Consider the following 14,923-nt stretch of genomic DNA (forward strand, 5'->3'; position numbering starts at 1 on the left):
GGATATAATTACTAAGTGGGTAAAGGCAAATAATAGAACAGCTAGAACAGTCTGGTAAGTTCAGAAAATGACATCACTTTACTGTAATGCAGCCTTTAAAACCAGGAAAAGACACTTATGCCATATCACGATATTACGATATCCAAAATCTAAGACGATATCTAGTCTCATATCATGATATCGATATAATATCAATATATTGCCCAGCCCTACGGACAGAGCAACGAGGCGACAGCAACACGTCTGGGCCAATCAGAAACACACGTCAGCTTGTTTTGAGCTGTAACTGTAGTTTCCCCTTCAGCCAATCAGTTTCAAGCTGGAATGCAGTGGTGAGATGCATTAGGGATGACGTCTATGAGCCATATCTGCCCATACCGATCGGCCATACCGCTTTGTTGTTTTGTTATAGCAGCTGGTATAGCAGTATTATAGGTCTAACGGTTTCCATTTTACATACATTTCATCCATCAAATTTAGTCCTGGTTAAAAGTATCCACATTTTCTTTTTTTCTACCTCAATATTTACTTGATCATTATGCAAACAAAACCATGTGCGTTCTGTAGTGCAGCATGATTTAGTGAGAAAACCGAAGCACAAGACTCAGACTGTTGCCACTTGCCTGTTGTTGAGTCAGTTAAATAAATGGAGACTCCCTCCGAAGATATATATCCGTTTCAGTCTTTTGTTTTTGTGTAAGTGAATGTTCTTAAGAGAGAGAGAAATGAGACTTTTCAGTTGCCTCTCCTCTGTCAGGGTCTGGACCGTCATCCAGTTCAGCTCCGGACAGCCTGCAGACTGCAGAGCGTTATGGAAACAAACACACATGGCATGAGATGAATTGATGCATTAAATAAGCAGAGAGTTAAATGAGGGTAGCGGGCGTGACGGACTGTGCCGGCTCACGTGTTTTGCATCATCGATCGGTTTTTGCAATTGGCGACTATAAAGCATTATCGAATTCTCCGATCTCATATTTATACTGAATATCGGCCGATTCCGATTGCTGGCCGATCGATCGCGGCGTCCCTAAGATGCATCATTTCCTCAAGTTTTGTCCAAATCGGATCAGCGGTGACTGAGATATCGCACAAGGAAGAGTGGACAAATGATGTAGTAAATACAGTAGGGCAACTAACCATTATTTTCACTGTTGATTAATCTGTCGATTAGTTTCTCGATTAATCGATTAGTTGTTTGTTCTATAAAATGTCAGAAAATGGTGAAAAATGTGGATCAGTGTTTCCCAAAGCCCAAGATGACGTCCTCAAATGTCTTGTTTTGTCCACAACCCAAAGATATTCAGTTTACTGTCATAGAGGAGGAAAGAAACCAGAAAATATTCACATTTAAGAAGCTGGAATCAGAGAATTTTGACTTATTTTTCTTAAAAAATTACTCGTTTGTGAAGCTGGAACCAGCAAATGTTTGGTATTTTTACTTGTATAATAAATGACAATGATAAATGACAAACGATTAGTCGATTATAAGTCGAATTATAATCGATCAACAAACCGTTTCAGCACTAGGTGATTTATCTTCTACATGTAGACTTTTCCAGTCGACCTCGGCCATCGTTTCTGTGTTTGTAGAAAAACAATCAGACTTTTGGAGACTGGTTCCTCAAGCTGCTGGCAGGCCAACGCTCAGTTAGCAACGTTTTCCTCAGACTGTTCAGAGACGTGACGACTCTACACAGACTGAAGCCCCCCCCCCCCCAGCAGTCACAGTTTCACCCCATCGTTATAACAGACGGTTTGGAAATCCAGCACGTCACGCCTCAAATGTAAATTATACAATTTCAGCAGCGCAGCCGGAGCGTCCCACCGGGAGACAGACAGAAAATCCTGAGGACGGATAACGGCTCGTCCATCCATCTCTAATGTAAACACAGCTTCTGTCTGGAAGTGGAGAACTCTCTGCTAAATTATGGGGAAAGGAAGAACTATTTCCCTGTGGGGATCCATCCATCCATCTCTCATCTATCTATCTATCTATCTCTCTATCCATCTATCCATCCATCCATCCATCCATCCAGTCAACAGTCTGGACCCACCTGATTAAATGTTCTGTTTCTCATTCTCTTAAAGCCATTTTGATCTAAAGGCTTCTGCTTCAAGGCTTGAAATGTGTTTCTTAGACAAATATAAATAGTGAAGTTGATCCTATGTATGAATTTCTTTCCAAAGCCTTTGCCTTTCCATCAAGGCAAAGAATCTAAAACAGGGCAGGAATTATACCACGGCCAAACAGCCAGTGTCATGGATGCCCCGGAGTGTGGCCGTAATGCCCCTTCTAAAATTAACTCTCCACACGGCCAGTTTGGCATGTCCTGTTTTGAAGTGGCTGTTGTGCCTTAAAAGAAAGTTGTGGATTTCCTCATTTAAAACTACATGTGACGCAGCAAATAAACAAACTCACGTTTCCCAGAGTCTCCGTCATCACGCTGGACATCAACAGTAGTGCCAGATTTCTCCCACTCCAGCAAATATATGTGTAACGTTAACGTAAACATTAACAGCTAATTATTAATTAAACTGAGAGGGAGAGAGAGAAGCTATCGCTAACTGCTAAGCTAAGTAACTAGCAGATCTGAAAAGCGTGTAAACAACTGTGGGATTAACGGGAAAGTCGCTAACAGAAGGAGAGAGAGAGAGAGAGAGAGCTATGAGAGCTTGAGCAGAACTAGAGTCAGTTTAAATGTACAGCGGGTAATTAGCCGCTGTAATGAAGAATATAAAAAAATGAACTGGGTTGAGAGCAGCAAAAACTCTATCAGTAGCAGTAGCCCGCATATGAGGCGTTTAGGGAACATCGGTAAAATGTAGCGTCTACCGATAGTCTGCATGTTGTGAGGCGTTTAGGGGACATCTGTAATTTGTAGCTACAAAAAATAACCTGGGTTACACTTACGTTATCATGTGTTACTGGACATGTAACTAACAGTCTGAGCCATCTGACATATGAGCTGGATCACACTGCAGCACTTCATTTTTCTATTAGGATATTTATTTTGTTGAGGAAAAAGGACGGAAAAAAGGATTTTAATAACCATTGGTTTTGGCCTTGGTGCCCTACATTTTGGCCGCGATGCCCCGATAAATTTGTATTTATCAAAGGACAAAGTGGCCTTGCCCTAAAAATGACTTAATTCCAGGCCTGTAACTGTTATTGGTCACTGCATAATTCCATTTGTGTTATTTCATATTTTTGAGTCTTTACTAGTAAAAATAAAGAAAAAGGTGGTGTGTCCAAACTTTTGACTGGTAGTGTATCCATCTATCTATCAATCTATCAACCAACCAATCTATCTGTCTGTGTATCTATTCATCCTTCTGTCTATAAACAGCATGCCAAGATGTACCAACACACACCAGGCTGGTGTGTGTGTGTGTGTGTGTGTGTGTGTGTGTGTGTGTGTGTGTGTGCGTGTGTGTGTGTGCGTGTGTGTGTGTGTGTGTGCGTGTGTGAGTGAAGGGAACGAGGCCGGGTTTGTCCTACATAATGACTTAATTGAGGTGGTTAACACTTTGAGGATAATGAGAGCCTCCAGACCACAACACACACCCAGGAGTGAGAGCTTAGAACTGGAGCAGCAAGACACACACACACACACGCACACACACACACACACACACACACACACACACACACACAGAAAATCAGTGTCGATTATTAATAGCAGTGACACTAAATGCAGCGCTGAGCCAATACACTGAATGTTTGTCCAATTTCTCTCTCTCTCTCTCTCTCTCTCTCTCTCTCTCTCTCCGTCTCAAACACACACACACACACACACACACACACACACACACACACACACTTCACACAACTGCTGCCAGTTATTAATGGCATGTTCATTGGCATGCCATTTGTCCAACACACATGCATGCACACACACACACACACACACACACACAATTAGCGGCGATTATTAAAAGCTGTGACACTTCACACACCGCCGAGCCTCTAGTTGTCCCAGTCCAGCTGACTCAAACACACACACACACACACACACACACACACACACACACTTAATATTAGAGGCACAATTATCAACAGCAGTAACAGTAAACAGACACTGAGCTTATGTCCGTCACTGTCGGGTGGAAAGCTCGTATCTCCAACATGTCAACTCTCCAGGATCTAAGAAAAACAGCCTTGATTCCAGCGTTTCCACCGTGGATTTTAGAGTTCGTCCGATGAGTTTTGAAAGAGTTTCATCAGCCGAAATGTCGTACAACTTCCTCGACCCATAGAAGAAGGTCCAATCTCTGAACCCATCGTCTATCTGTCTGACGACTGATTAGACTCTGGGGGCGACGGCCAATATTTGGGGGTTTCCGGTGTAGCCAGCGGACATCCGGGCCAAGACTTCCTCTTCCATGCACCGGTCATTGTTTACAGTCCGATTAGCGACTTGAGACGCGAGAGTCGAACGTTTCTCCACACAAAACACAAACATCGATACTTTCTGTAGGTGTTTTAGGTCCGGACGACATTTCGGCTAATCTCTATGAACAGATATCTGCATATGAGACGTCGTCTCTCAACTTCGACTCCGTTCTCGCGTCTCAAGTTGCTAATCGGCCCGGATGTCCGCCGGCTACACCGGAAACCCCCAAATATTCCTTTCGCATCGGTTGGCTTTTATATATAAATCTCTCCTTGGGCTGGTTCCTCCTTATCAGTGTACATACATGTGTAAAAACCAAAATCAATATGGTCTGTGCTCTCATGATATTCTACAGATGTTGGTCCCCAGAGTTAGAACAGAATCAGGCAAAAAAAAGCTTTTAAACACGCTGCCCCTTCTTCCTGGAATAATGTACAGAAGGACCTGAACTTGTCAGAGCTGATCACTATGGGGGAATTTAAGTCAATTTTAAAGGATCGAGAAAATAATACTCTTGGTCAGTGTGATTGCTCCTAAATTTTCACTGAAATCGTTTTAGAGAAATTGTACCTGTTTATGCATCATAACTGGATTTTTGTCCTTGACCTTGTATTGCATATTAACTGGATACTGTGTTCTCTCGTTTGTAGTGTGTGACAGTTGTATTTGTCTGTTTGTATTGTTTGTGTCTATTTGTTCTAACAATGTTTATGCTGCTCTCTTGGCCAGGTCACTCTTGAAAAAGATATTTTAATCTCAATGAGACTTTTACCTGGTTAAATAAAGGATATGTATGTATATATATTGGCCGTCACCCCCAGAGTCTAATCGTCGTCAGACTGATAGACGATGGGTTCAGAGATTGAAGAAAAACAGCCTCGTTTCCAGCGTTTCCACCGTGGATTTCAGAGTTCGTCCTCTTGAGTTTTGAAAGGGTTTCATCAGCCGAAAGGTCGTACAACTTCCTCAACCCACAGAAGAAGGTGCAACCCTTCAATTTATGTTAAAAATATGAAGATCACCAACCTTGGAGTTACAAGGTTTTCACACAACAAAAGAGATACATGCTCGTCCAATCCTTCCTGTGCCTTAAACACACAAACCTCATACAAATTATCAAGAGCAGTGACACTACATGCAAGCACTGAGCCTATATATATATTAGGCCTATTTATAGATATGGCTGGGCGATAATTCAATATTATGGTTTATCATCTTTCAGTGGAATCATACGGTGATGATATGGTGATTTTGAGAAATCATGACACAATTCTGCTGATTAAAACGATGATAACGAGCACATTTTATTTAAAAACTAAAATGAGGAATATTATTTGAAAAATTCAGTTTTGTTTGACATCACACCCTGACATTACCATGTGGTTCAATGGGATGAACATTAATTTGAGCCCTATTTATAGTATATATTTGTCGAATTCACTGTTCTATTCAAACACACACACACACACACACACACACACACACACACACATTCTGCCGCACTGGCCCATAAGAGATCAATAGCGCTCAGTATTGATCTCTTATGGGCCAGTGCGGCAGAATGTGCGGAATTATCATATTACTGCTAATGCAATCAGCTGACAGTCGACCATGGAGAGTAATTATAGCCTGGAAGCCTGGAGGCCTGGAGGGGTGGAGAGTCCTTCAAGAGCCAGACACCACCTGCAGCCAAACGCCTCCGTCCAGATCCACCACACTGATACCACCCACCACACACTGAAACACTGAAACACCACCTCACCACACACTGAAACACCACCTCACCACACACTGAAACACTGAAACACCACCCACCACACACTGAAACACTGAAACACCACCCACCACACACTGAAACACTGAAACACCACCCAACACACACTGAAACACTGAAACACCACCTCACCACCCACTGAAACACTGAAACACCACCTCACCACCCACTGAAACACTGAAACACCACCTCACCACACACTGAAACACTGAAACACTGAAACACCACCTCACCACCCACTGAAACACTGAAACACCACCTCACCACCCACTGAAACACTGAAACACTGAAACACCACCTCACCACACACTGAAACACTGAAACACTGAAACACCACCTCACCACCCACTGAAACACTGAAACACCACCTCACCACCCACTGAAACACTGAAACACCACCTCACCACCCACTGAAACACTGAAACACCACCTCACCACACACTGAAACACCACCTAACACCCACTGAAACACCACCTCACCACCCACTGAAACACTGAAACACCACCTCACCACCCACTGAAACACTGAAACACCACCTCACCACCCACTGAAACACTGAAACACCACCTCACCACACACTGAAACACTGAAACACCACCTCACCACACGCTGAAACACTACCTCACCACCCACTGAAACACTGAAACACCACCTAACACACACTGAAACACTGAAACGCCACCTCAACACCCACTGAAACACTGAAACGCCACCTCAACACCCACCTCAACACTGAAACACCACCTCACCACCCACTGAAACACTGAAACACCACACACTGAAACACTGAAACACCACCTAACACACACTGAAACACTGAAACACCACCTCACCACCCACTGCTCCAAACTCTACAGGAATTTCTCCTTCATCGGTCTTCTAATTAGGACTGGAAACTAACTTTTTTTTGGGCGCCGGCCCCAGCGCCTCAGTTTTCTCTCCCTACTTTCAGCAGCTTCAGCAGCCAACTAGGTTTTTAGGATGGAACCGGCTCCACGCGGCGGCTGGTCACCTGCCAGAGCGGCTAGCGGAGCAGATGAAAGGCTGCTCTGCGCTTACAACAAAGTCTAATTTCCCCTGAAATAGAAGCAGAGTGAAACACTTTTGGGTATACTGTGGCCTCGTATTGTTCGTTAATTTACACTCCGCACCGCAGGGGGGGGGGGGGTGCGGGGAGATTAAAGCGGTAAAAAACGAAAACAGGAGTGACAGAAACTCAGAGAACAACGATGATGACTGTGGTGAGAGAGCGAGAGGCGGCTGAGGGAATCTGAGGATTTAGAGGCGGTCTGATCGCTCATACAGGCGCTGAGATCCTCCAACAAGATCAGCAGGAATTATGTTTGTCTTGCATCGGCTTTAACAGGATTTGCAGCACAGCATCGGCTTCAGAAGCAGCAGGACAGACAGAAAGAGGAGAATCACTGTTACTTCATTCACAAGAAGATGGTCTCCTCAGATGGGACTAGCCTAAGCCTTTATCAGATGTCTTTTATCTTAGGTCTAGCTCTCTGGTGGTCCTGGACTTTAAAACAAATACTTTGGGAGCCCCTTCACTAACTAGCTACAGCATTTGGAGCATATTTCAGGGATTCCACATGCTGCCCTGATGTGACTTCTCCAAAAAAAAAATCTCTTTCCTTCCTGTTGTTCCCTTCATTCCTGAATTGTTAATGTTGTTTTTTTTTCTCAGTCTGGTTTCCACTCCAGTTGGGCTGAAAACCATCTGATGCGGTGAATGTGTGAAACAAATTGGAAAATACATTCTGCCAGATTCCATTTGTTAAAACTCCCCGATATTCTCCGAACATTTACTGAATTCCCTGGCTTTCCCTGTGTGGAATACCCCTCTCTCCAAATTCCAAGATATTCCAGGAATTCTCAGCTCCTGATTAAGTTAAGCCACAGTGTGGATTGTAGGTCAGGGGCCGGATTCACCAATGTGTTCTTAAGATAGATCTTAAGAAATTACATAAGAGGACATTTTAGAAAGTTCTTAAGAAGGCTCTTAAGTGCAATTCCTCAGTATTTTCTTAGTAACAGTCTAATTTCTTACAATTTTCTTTTCCTTTTTTTTTCTTTTCCTACTTAAGAACTTCTCAAAATAGGGCCTGAATTAATTCTGGTTAATAAACTTTAGGCTTACTGCCATTGAGGCTAGGAGACAAGGCTAGGAGGCTAGGAGACAAGGCTAGGAGACAAGGCTAGCAGGCTAGGAGACAAGGCTAGCAGGCTAGGAGACAAGGCTAGGAGGCAACCCAAAGTGCTTCCATCTACAAAACAATTGGGGAAAAACCTATTTAGAGCAACTAGGGCAAAGATTTAAACATTGGTTGCTGTTGGTAACTGTAAAATTTGCAGCTTATTTTCAACAGACATGAGACAGAGGCCTACCTGGCCCTACACCAAATAAAGCTTTACAATAAATGTTCATCTTAATGTTAGGTGTAGGGGAACCTATGAAGACTTTGAACTATAACCTACTTGTCTAAAATGTGTTTAAATATATGATATTAGAGGCTTACCTTTTCACTGTAGGAGTTTTAAGACAGGTGAAGGGCCGTCTTAAAGTTAAGAAAAAAATCTAGAACAAATTTGACAACTTTCATTTCAAGTTTTCCTATTTCTTCCTATTTTCTATGTTTTTCCTATTTTTTTTCTTACGACTAAAGTCAAGAAAAAAGTGGCACTTAAGAAGATTCTTTTTTCTTAAGAGGGTTTTGTGAATCCGGCCCCAGAGCTTCAGACTGTGTTGCATACCATATGTCAGTGTGGCAGGACTCAAGTTGTCACACCGCAGGACAAACACTGTGCACAATGTCAACAGCTGAGCTTTTCCCTGCACTGCTGTCCAATTCAACTTGACTGCTGGTTGGTTTGGACACATATCGCTCCAACACACACACACAGACTATTAGCAGACGGGTCTTTGCAGGGGACAGAGCTGTGTAACGTTTCAGTACTGATATCACAATCAGAAGAATCAGAATCGGTTTTATTAGCCTAGTGAGTTTGCACAAACACAAGGAATTCAGCTTGGTGGTTTGCTCCCGTAAGGCACAGTAAACACAAAATTATCAAAAAGGAGATAGTATGTCAAAAGTTAAATGGCAATTCATTGTTCACAAACAGCATTCTACACACACACACACACACAAGCAGTGACAGTAAACGCAGCACGGAGCTTTTATGCGTTTGTCCAATTCTTCTTAGTGGCAACTGCTACACAGTGACATTAAACACAACACTTGGCCTGTATATCTTTATGCAACTGTTCCTATGTCTTCAACACACACACACACACACACACACACACACACACGTGACAGTAAATGCAGCACTGAGCTTTTACATGTTTGTCCCATTCTTCACAATTTGTGGCAGATGTCAACAACAGTGACAGTAAACGCACCACTGAACCTATACATGATTGTGCAATTTTTGCCAATTGTATCGTCAGCACACACACACACACACACACACACACACACACACACACACAAGCAGTGACAGTAAACGCAGCACTGAGTTTCATACGTTTCTCCAATTCTTCTTGTGTCTTCAACACAATTATTCAACGCAACTCAGTGACAGTAAACACAACGCTTAGCCTATACATGTTTGTGCAACTCTTCCTGTGTCTTCAACACACACTTTCACACTCACAAACACACACACACACACACACACACACACACACACACACACACAGGCAGTGACAGTAAACACAGCACTAAGCTTTTACATGTTTGTCCCATTTTTCACAATTAGAGGCAAATGCCAACAACAGTGACAGTAAACGCAACACTTAGCCTATATGATTGTGCAATTCCTGCAAATTGTATCGTCAGCACACACACACACACCCAAGCAGAGACAGTAAACGCAGCACTGTGTTCCATACGTTTGTCCAAATCGTTCTTGTGTCTTCAACGCAATTACTGCCAACTGTGACTCAGTGACAGTAAACGCAACACTTAGCCTATATGATTGTGCAAGTCTTGCCAGCACACACACACACACACACACACACACACACACCCAAGCAGTGACAGTAAACGCAGCACTGAGCTTTCATGGGTTTGCCCCATTCTCCTTGCGTCTTCAACACAAGTGACAGTAAACGCAACACTTAGCCTGTATACATGTTTGTGCCATTCTTCCTTGTGCCTTCAACATACATTCACACACTCTTTCTCTCTCACACTCACACACACACACACACACACACACACACACACACACACAGCTTACCGGCTGGCATTTCGGGGGCTAATGTAGCGCAGTTCCTCTGTTAGTCGGTCCCGGGTTAGTTAGCCTCCATGTAGCTTCTTCTGCCTCCTCCTCACTTGGTTTGGCATGGGGACGAGCTCACTGCAACATGAAATCAGCTGTGTGTGAGTTCACACGACAGCCCCACTGCCCGCTTCAGTCACAGTAATGAGCTACAGTGTGATTACAGCAGCCTGCGGTCTGAATGTGAATCTGGCTGGGAGACACTCAGCGCCTCCGCCTGTCACACGGAATTAGCCGCAGTGTTATTAACCGTCTCATTACAGTCCGTACGTTATTGCGGCGTGTTATTAGTCTATTGTTAATAAGGAAATATATCGATACGGTAGTGTGTGACGTGAGGTGAGCAGGCCGTGCGGTGTGTGAAATACCTGTAAACAGCCCCGGGGACAGATTAACCGACAGATCACTACAGCGCTTCCTGTTGGAGCTGCTTTACGTTGAGGACAACACGGAAGTAAGAGCTGCTGCTGAGCTGAGCCCGAGCCCGAGCCCGAGCGAACACACACACACACACACACACGCACGCGCACACACGCACACACACACACGGTGCTGTTACTATGGAGCTCCGCACCAAGGTATGGAGTCCAAAAAATATAGGCTAATAAGCAGAGTTTTTAAATGTTGCAATATTTTTTCCACTGTTTTTGACTGAAAGACGTTTTTCATACTTACAAATTATTAAATATATGTATTTTATGTAATTATTTTATTATATCTAATAAAAACAAAATAAATAATAATAACAATAATAGCACTAATTATCATTATTATTGTTATTATTATTATTAAGAAGAATGTTATTCTTATTTATTTTATTTCTGTTATAGCCTAGTTTTTCTTGTGTTGGCTGCAGATTTGTGAAAACTTATTTTTTTTAACTGGTAAATCTTTTGATGATAATGACATTTATCTATTTATTTATTCATTTATTCATTTATTTATTTATTTATTTCAGTTGTTGTGGCTGCAAACATGCTAAATATCCATAAATATCTGCATAAATCACAAATATTTTTAATTGACAAACTTTTCAGTGTTACTATTTATTTATTTATTTATTTATTGTTTGTGTTCGTTTGTGTCTGAAGTAAGGCAGCAACCAGGTACCTGTCACAGTGAATCCCTCCTGCTGTAGAACACAGTCTCTTCTTTATCAGTGGCACTTTGCTTGATAGTTAAGTTGCTAATTAAGGTCAATCCAGCAGTCTAATGGGCTTCACTGTGTACAGTAACAGCAATATTAGACAAGAGGTTATTCCAGACTGGTTTTAGGAATTCATAATCTTATATATTAAGCTTTTTTCAAAATGACAGCATTAATAAATGTTTTTTTTTTTTTAAGATTTCATTGTTTTCCTGATGCCTCTCTGTCCCTCCACACTCTTATGAAGGCAGTTAGCCGTCCTGTTTAGTTCAGCAGAGCAAGGCACTAAAGCGACCAGGGTTAGGGGTTCAATTCCCACAGGGGCCACATACACACTCATGGCACTGCATCAGACACCACACACAGTTACCAAAGGAGACAAATACTGATGGATTGTCATTCAGTTATGATCGCACAAGAAGATAAGCTCAGTGAGTCCAGTCAACCACAAATGACCAACAGACAGTAATTATCCAGAACTTTCCTTGAAATAACTCTGATGTTTTAAAGCGTGTGAAAGTGTATGGGGGGCAAGAGGGCGGGGGGGTTGTGCTTTTTAAGCTCTTAAGGACCTTTGCTGGGCCGTCCAACGGACTTAGAGCTGATTAAGAGCTTTGGCCCCACAGATGGCGCGCCAGGCGTCAGTTAAAAGTCAAATGACTGACGCCGGCCTGCAGCCGCCACCCGCCCAAAAATCATCCTGTTCCTGCAATTAATCTGCAGGGGCATCCGCATGCCAGGACCCGGGGGGGGGGGGGGGGGTTGGGGGGTTTAAACATGGCTGGCGGGACATGTTGTCATTACTGACCAAACACAAACAGATTTAGCAGTCGGTGGAGCTGAGCGACACTTCACTGTCAGACAGCAGAAGCCTCTCTGAGCGCTACAGTGGCCATGAAGGGACAATGTTTTAAACTGTTATTTAACCAGCGGAGGCTTTTCACTGAGCAGCATGCTGGTTCAGCCCCGCCCGGCTTCACATCCACACTGCTCTACACGCTCACACTGGGAGCCGCCCAGTTCAAGAGTTAAACAGGTTTTGACTCCCATGAACCTGCTGGTTTCATATTGGAGCTTAGATTTTACTTTGCTCTCTGTAATTATATGACTGGGATTTTATTTAGCCCAAGAACCTGCTGGTTTTATATCAGACTGATTTTACTTGGTGCTTTCTTTTATATTTTGTGTTATTTGATTTTATACACTGTTTTGACTCACTCTCTTGCGTGATTTTGACTGTTTTGTGACTTTTTATTTATTTAAAAATGTATTATATCAGGATAAACCCCTTGAGATGTATCATCTCGTTTTCAAGGGGGTCCCAAACAAATACTCACAAAACAAATGGAAAACAGAACAGTACACGACACAATAATATATAACACAACAATGACAAAACAAACAACAAACAACCAAACAAACAACAACAAAAGAAAGAAAAAACCTTAGACTAGACACAATCAGTAAGAAAGAAAAGGATCAATATGGAATCTGTTTTAAGATGAGAAAACAAAACATTTTTAAATAAGCAAAATGATGACAGAGAACGGATATTTACAGGTAATTTATTCCAACCAGAAGGAGCCCGAAACATATAAGCTTTAATTTTTTTTTTTTTTTTTTTTAATGTTGTTGTTATGATTGTCTCGGTGCTGCTCTGTTGGCAGAGATCCTTGATCTCAGTGGGACTAACCTGGTTAAATAAAGGTTAACGACATTTAAAAAACTCCTGCTGATGTTCATTTGATCAGATTCATTTGACATCACATGACTTTTATTTGTCATGGATGAACCTTTTTTTCTCCTTTAACCCATATTGGTGAAAGAATTGTCTTACTGGCCCAATCCCAACAACTGTTGCAACATTGCTTTTGTAAGATACTGGAATTAAAAAGGCCCATCCAACATACAATTACTCCTTATGGTCTTATGTTTGCCTTAAGTTTAAGTTTTACCAGTGATGTCACATACTGGGCGTGGCCACAGTGGAGGAAAGAAGGAGGTAGTTGAGGAAAGGAGGAAGAAAGGAGGAGGTAGTGGAGGAAAGGAGGAAGTAGTGGAGGAAAGGAAGAGGTAGTGGAGGAGGAAAGGAAGAGGAAAGGAGGAAGTAGTGGAGGAAAGAAGGAGGTAGTGGAGGAAAGGAGGAGGTAGAGGAGGAAAGGAAGAGGAAAGGAGGAGGTAGTGGAGGAAAGAAGGAGGTAGTGGAGGAAAGGAGGAGGTACAGCAGGAAAGGGAGGAGGTAGAGGAGGAAAGGAGGAGGTGGTTGAGAAGAGGAGGAGGTAGTGGAGGAAAATAGGAGGTAGAGGAGGAAAGAAGGAGGCAGTGGAGGAAAGGAGGAGGTAGTGGAGGAAAGGAGGCAGTAGTGGAGGAAAGGAGGAAGTAGTGGAGGAAAGGAGGAGGTAGTGGAGGAGAGGAGGAGGTAGTTGAGGAGAGGAGGAGGAAAGGAGGAGGTAGAGGAGGAAAGGAGGAGGTAGTGGAGAAAAGGAGGAGGTATTGGAGGAAAGGAGGAGGTAGTGGAGGAAAGGAGGAGGTATTGGAGGAAAGGAGGAGGTAGTGAAGGAAAGGAGGAAGTAGTGGAGGAAAGGAGGAGGTAGAGGAGAAGAGGCGGAGGTAGTGGAGGAAAGGAGGAGGTAGTGGATCAAAGGAGGAGGTAGTGGAGGAAAGGAAGAGGTAGAGGAGGAGAGGAGGAGGAAAGGAGGAGGTAGTGGAGGAAAGGAGGAGATAATGGAGGAAAGGAGGAGGTAGTGAAGGAAAGGAGGAAGTAGTGGAGGAAAGGAGGAGGTAGTGGAGGAGAGGAGGAGGTAGTTGAGGAGGAGGAAAGGAGGAGGAGGAGAGGCGGAGGTAGTGGAGGAGGTAGGAGGAGGTAGTGGAGGAAAGGAGGAGGTAGTGGAGGAAAGGAGGAGGCAGTGGATCAAAGGAGGAGGTAGTGGAGGAAAGGAAGAGGTAGAGGAGGAAAGGAGGAGGTAGTAGAGGAAAGGAGGAGGTAGTGGAGGAAAGGAGGAGGTAGAGGAGGAAAGGAGGAGGTAGAGGAGGAAAGGCAGAGGTAGAGGAGGGAAGGAGGAGGTAGAGGAGGAAAGGAGGAGGTAGTGGAGGAAAGGAGGAGGTAGTGGAGGAAAGGAGGAGGTAGAGGAGGAAAGGAGGAGGTAGGAGGAGGTGGTGGAGGAAAGGCAGAGGTAGAGGAGGAAAGGAGGAGGTAGTGGAGGAAAGGAGGAGGTAGAGGAGGAAAGGAGGAGGTAGTGGAGGAAAGGAGGAGGTAGAGGAGGAAAGGAGGCGGTAGGAGGAGGTGGTGGAGGAGGTGGTGGAGGAAA

The 14,923-nt window shown here is 43.5% G+C and overlaps 1 protein-coding gene across 1 annotated transcript in view; it reads right to left on the minus strand.

Moving 5' to 3' along the window:
- LOC139652273 (protein EFR3 homolog A-like) overlaps nt 1-10,873 on the minus strand; it is a gene marked incomplete at its 3' end in the record, with an annotated part of 86,695 nt that extends 75,822 nt beyond the window's left edge. The window contains exons 1-2 of the mRNA XM_071529286.1: nt 10,837-10,873; nt 10,427-10,546 (exon numbers count right to left, since the gene is read on the minus strand). Coding sequence (XP_071385387.1) covers nt 10,427-10,436 — 10 coding nt within the window. The remainder of the gene's footprint in view (nt 1-10,426; nt 10,547-10,836) is intronic.
- Between the last annotated feature and the right edge of the window lie 4,050 nt (nt 10,874-14,923).

Source organism: Centroberyx affinis, unplaced genomic scaffold (assembly GCF_046629955.1).
Source record: "Centroberyx affinis isolate AG114_WGS23_722 - 3 ecotype Tasmania unplaced genomic scaffold, CSIRO-AGI_Caff_v1 ptg001776l_1, whole genome shotgun sequence".
In the NCBI taxonomy this organism is placed as follows: Eukaryota; Metazoa; Chordata; class Actinopteri; order Beryciformes; family Berycidae; genus Centroberyx; species Centroberyx affinis.